This window comes from Ceratina calcarata, unplaced genomic scaffold (genome assembly GCF_001652005.2).
Source record: "Ceratina calcarata isolate Rehan_Ccalc_2016 unplaced genomic scaffold, ASM165200v1 scaffold166.2, whole genome shotgun sequence".
Taxonomy (NCBI): Eukaryota; Metazoa; Arthropoda; class Insecta; order Hymenoptera; family Apidae; genus Ceratina; species Ceratina calcarata.
Genome location: NW_017137921.1, coordinates 2,280 through 7,703, shown reverse-complemented (window position 1 = coordinate 7,703; position 5,424 = coordinate 2,280). Strand labels below are relative to the sequence as shown.

Sequence of the window (5,424 nt, the reverse complement as noted above, 5' to 3'; positions counted from 1 at the left end):
CACATATATTCATCATCATATATCAATTACAAGAATTTTGTAACAGTTAATTAATAGTTAGACTGCAGATTTTATGCATTTGTATATCTGTACAGAAAATTGTAGATAGCACTGTGCAATTTATAGAACAATAGACCGGGCGTTCGTAACATAAAAAATGGAACAATTTTTTACAGTCTGCCATTGATAGGGGAAATATTTACAGCCACAAGCTGTAGATAGATATACTTAAAAATCTTCGTTACGTGTTAATGCATACTTAAACATTAACTTTAGTTAGCAAAAAGAAAGTAGTTTCTTGAAACAACTTTCAAACAGTCTGCCTTGTGAAATTTCGTCAACTTTACGCTAACATTAGCCTAAATTGGTGCTTGGCAGATTGTAAAAAATTGTTCTTAGTTATACGATTTAATTGCTAACTAACATACGTACGCTTTATTCTTGTACTGGAGAAAACCATCTGCCAATAAGGATAATTTTCATGGATTGCGCAATCTTGCCTAGTGCTCAAATAAATGGCAGACTGTTTGAAAGTTGTTTCAAGAAACTACTTTCTTTTTGCTAACTAAAGTTAATGTTTAAGTATGCATTAACACGTAACGAAGATTTTTAAGTACATCTATCTACAGCTTGTGGCTGTAAATATTTCCCCTATCAATGGCAGACTAAAAAATTGTTCCATTTTTTGTGTTACGAACGCCCGGTTTACAATGAATGTATGTACAACGCCACGGTCGTGACAACGCACGTTATTATCTTCAAATCATTTTGCATATGAATCTGCAGTCTAGTAATAATACTTACACCGGCTCCACCGAACACAGCCACCCACAGATTCCCATCTGTATCTATAGTCATACCGTCTGGAATTCCGTTAATATTATTCTCTCGAAGATCGAAAACGGTTTTCTTGTTAGCTGTTAAAAAAGAGAAATTCATTATACATAAAGTTGAATCTATTGTATCATATTTCATCGCATTGTATATTTCTTACATATATCTCCGGTTTGAGCATTGTAATTAAACGCCACGACCTGATAGGTGAGTGAATCGATATAATAAAGCGTATCGTTGTTAGAATTCCAGGCTAGTCCGTTGCTTATAGTTACAGGAGTGACATGTGTTTTTAACGTGAGATCAGCGTCCATGCTGTAAAAAGATCCCATGTTAGGCGGGCATACTCCATCCTTGATTATAGCCATTGTTCCTAATCGAGACAGGATACTTTATGAGATTGTCCATATAATTTAAACATTTTCATACACTGCGGATTTTTATGCAAAATGAACTCGTCATACTAATGTACAAAATATGATTTTAAATCCGCAGCCTATGTATATTTTTGATGTCCTCGACTAACCGCCCCACAGTCTTCCAGACGCATCTGCTTTCGCATCGTTCCATCTGGTCTCGGTACTCTTACTGTCTGCAGTGACCAGCGTCTGAGGCATGCATTTTGTAACGTTTTTCTCGCCGTCCCAAGAAACGAGAACGACGTCTCTGCTAGATCCCGCGACGAATTTGTTACGGGTGCCTTCCACGGGTATAACGAATCCTACTGGTCCGTTTCCTACGATAAACGTTTAAATAAGTATTCGTAACTCGATACAAACGATATGTAAGATTACTGGTAAAGGAATCCATATATGTTATGCACACAATTGGAAACGATAAGTGATTACTTACCTACGATGGCGAAGTTAACAACGCCTGTTGCAGGATCGTATCGCAGTATTTTCTCGTTCTCGATATCGACGAAGTACAGCTTTTGAGATACGTGGTCCCAGTGCGGCCCTTCGCCGAGCGTGTACGGTCCTGAGAGCGGTTCCACAGTCACCGACATTTCTCTAATTAAATGCGTTCGATTGACTGTCTGTTTATGTATAAATGTAGAGCAACAGGTGTTTCTGGGTAGAAAGTTTCGAGCGAATAGGAACGTACGAGAATCGTTCGCCGTCAGGTTGATTGCTACTTACGATCTTTTGTTACCTATCGAGGATTGTATAAAACGTTGACGTGGTTTTGTGACTGGCAATTAGCATCCAACGAATTGTCAGTCTGTCGGCGACGAGCGGTTCTCGAGCTCGAGATTGCCGGGCCAATTACTTGACGGTAGTGGGAGGAATGTCAAAGTGGGAAAGATAAGATATAATAGATGCTGCTAGTATAATTTGATTGTAGTATATTGAAAGATACTATTAGTGCCTATTATCCCCACTATTGCATTAAGGAATTTTCCGGGATTATTGATTAATAAAATCAATCGAACGATAAAAAATTGTTTTTTATCGTAGCTCACGACAAACAACTATATAGATACTGTGATCAACAGCAGTACTTGATTTATATTAATGGTCTGTTTCGACACAGATTAATGTGTAAGGTTATCGTACGATTGGATAAGATGCAAACATAAATCGCACGATAGAGGAGGCAATGGAGAAGACAGAAATTCGCTATTTAAAAAGTAATTAAGATTTAGTACGTTATTTGACAATGTTCGGTATATTAATTAAAAAATCTGAATTATTTTTGTTGTCTCTTTACTAATAGATCATCGGTTACAATATGAGGAATGGGCGAACATCTGGGGGGGCAAACCTAAGTGGGGCGAGTTGAAGCAAAGTTTGTAGCGCCTCGTACCAATGGTTCACGAACTAAACATCACAACCACATCTTTAAAATATGTCCGTGAGCACTACCACATTCGTGCTACTGTCGGTGTAATGCTTAGTTAGTTAACCAATGGTAGGAGGCGCTAGTGACAGCACTACACATGCGTATAGAGTGTCAACCAGAATTTGGCGCGAAAAGAAAGACCACGTTTCATAAAGATTCGAGGTTATAAAAAGTCGGTTGCCTTTTAAATTCGTGTGAGTGGTGATCGTGGTGATCGAAGTGGTGTAAAGCGTGTAAAGTTCAATTAATCGTCGAAAATTAATTGGAAGTTTTAGGAAGAAGAGGAGCATACTGTAGTATATACAGTATAGACAATAAAAAGATAAGTAAATTTCAATTATATTCAATAAATTGAACTCTTATTAATTGCATTTATTTATTCTAGGTAATATAAATATTTCAAAATGGATCATCGCAAATGTGCAGTGACGAACTGCAAGTTTTCGACATTGGGAAATGTGAAGCTAAGGAGATTTCCCAATGTCAAAACAGATAAAGAGCGATACCTCAAGTGGATTGCAGCATGTGGTAATCCACAGTTGCAACCATCGAGGNTAATTATATATTAAAAAAAACGTTAATTATATTTCCTAGCACATTCCTGTTACTCTCGAAAATAGGACTCCTAACTCCGCCATTAACAGTGTTGCCAAGTCTCTCAGCATGGCTAGGTATTGAAGAAGGCTGTGATACTCGTTATAATTACTCTTATATATTTTGTACCCATTTTTCAAAATAAATAATAATATTTCTAATATTATATTAGATATTTCAAAAATCGTGAGATATTTCAGGTTATTTTAGCAGCTATTAACTGGATATGAATACCACGATTATAGCAAGGCTAGGTACTATAGAAAATCGCGATTACGAACGTGATTGAGTATAATCACGACTCGTTATCGTGATCTTGTGATCATCGTGAAAAACATGGAGCTGAAAGACGTAACACAACGTTGGGTACTGAATGGTGCCGCCGAAATACATAAGGAAGACACAGACCGTGGGTGCATGCGCAACAGCTGAATTAAAATTGCATTTTCAAATCTTAAGTTGACAGGGTGAAGGGTTAACTATAAATTAAACTTTAAGCCGTAGTTAAAACATTTGTCAATTAACGATTCGATCAATTAACGATTGAAATTTATTTATCAATTAAAGATAAAGAAAACTGAACTTATCGATTATAATTTAATCGTTAATTATTAATATGGTAATTAAAAAATTGGAAATCCTGCTCCAAAAATTATAAGTTTGCGTAAGCAGCATAAAGAAAAGAATACTTTGATCAAAACACTTTTGGAAACTCGAAATGACAAAAGAAAGATGCCAACGATACGCGGAGTTCCCAAGCGGTCACCCATCTAAGTACTATCCGCGCCCAATGCTGTTTAACTTCAGTGATCGGACGAGAACTGGTGCTTTGCAACATAGAATGATCGTTGACGGAAAATGCAGACGAGGAGATGATTGACAATTAGCTCAAATAGCCAACTCTAAGAATTAAATACCAATTCTTAATTAGGAAAAACCTCAATTAACGACCGAATGTTAACCATCAGTTCAGAAATAGTTTAATCAAAATATCGATTATAGTTTAATCGTTACTGAACTTATCGATTAGAATTGTTGATGTGATAATTGAAAAAATTTGGAGTTCTGTTCTAGAAAGTTATACATTTGTGCAAATAGCATAAAGAAAAGAATACTTTGATCAAAACACTTTCGGAAACTCAAAATGACAAAAGAAAGATGTTAAAGATACCCGGAGTTCCCGAGCGGTCATCAGTCTAAGAAAAGGGTCTAGCAGTTTAGCCGGATAAAATAGTAAAATATGCCCTTGAACGAAATTCAACTTGCAATAAGCCATTCGATAGAATTTTCAAAGAAAACGTTTCGTGCCAATTATTAATCCTCTATCTCAATCCGGAGGGTAGTTAAGGGGGTTAATCGGTTTTAGCGTTTTTGCCATACTTTTCGTATTAAACGTTTAACAAAAAATCTGAAAAAATTCTCACTTGTTCATGGGACGATACTCGATATTAAGGAATTTTTTCAGAGAGTTTCGTTGTGTAATTCGATCGTGAAAAATAAAAAATGTCAGAATGCATAAAAAAATGCTGATTTCATATAAAAGATTTCGAGTGACATCATTTATATTTTTATGGCGGATGTGCCTCAATCCAACTATTATACCCTATTTTTTTCAGATTTTTCGGTGAGGTGCGCCGTACTTAGAAAAATCAAGAACCGATTTTTTCGTCGTTTTTCGCCCGATGAAGTCTCTTATGATTCGAGTTTTTACATTTCCTTTCTTCAGTAGTCGCATTTCTTTATGTTAAATACTTTTGTACACAACAACATTAAGCATCAATTGAAAAAATGAAGTTAAGTAGATTTAATTGGAAGTATGTCCGTTATGTTCAGTTGCAGCCACGACGTTATCAAGTTGCCGGTTGAACGTGTCGAGTAAACTGTTTTAACAGTGGTTCGAATCTCCAATTAAGCATTTATTTATTTTTTGTATATTCGCGGTTCTTAGTCGTTTAACGGTAACTGTGACATACTTGGAAACATTTTGTACATCCTATGAACTATTTAAATAATTAAACTTAATATACGAGAAAAATTAATATTGGAGCACCATTCCTTTTATTAAATCCAACTGTTCCGTATTATGAATATCAATTTCTTTCAGTTACATCAAAACCCGATACATTTATTTCATTTCAGGCAGAACTGTAC

General features: G+C 35.8%; 1 protein-coding gene and 1 pseudogene across 3 annotated transcripts in view; both read right to left on the bottom strand.

Annotated features, from left to right (window-relative positions):
• Positions 1 to 2,359, bottom strand: part of LOC108632714 (regucalcin-like) — a 4,077-nt gene extending 1,718 nt beyond the window's left edge. Inside the window, exons 1-5 of one of the 3 annotated variants that reach the window (XM_018037452.2) lie at positions 1,977 to 2,359; positions 1,687 to 1,907; positions 1,361 to 1,570; positions 995 to 1,207; positions 805 to 917 (exon numbers count right to left, since the gene is read on the bottom strand). In XM_018037452.2, coding sequence (XP_017892941.1) covers positions 805 to 917; positions 995 to 1,207; positions 1,361 to 1,570; positions 1,687 to 1,843 — 693 coding nt within the window. In that variant the 5' untranslated portion in view covers positions 1,844 to 1,907; positions 1,977 to 2,359. The remainder of the gene's footprint in view (positions 1 to 804; positions 918 to 994; positions 1,208 to 1,360; positions 1,571 to 1,686; positions 1,908 to 1,976) is intronic. The other 2 variants (XM_018037453.2, XM_018037450.2) reach the window with 2 other exon arrangements.
• Positions 2,360 to 4,006: 1,647 nt separating this feature from the next.
• On the bottom strand, positions 4,007 to 4,126 carry LOC113463826 (uncharacterized; annotated as a pseudogene).
• Positions 4,127 to 5,424: the final 1,298 nt, after the last annotated feature.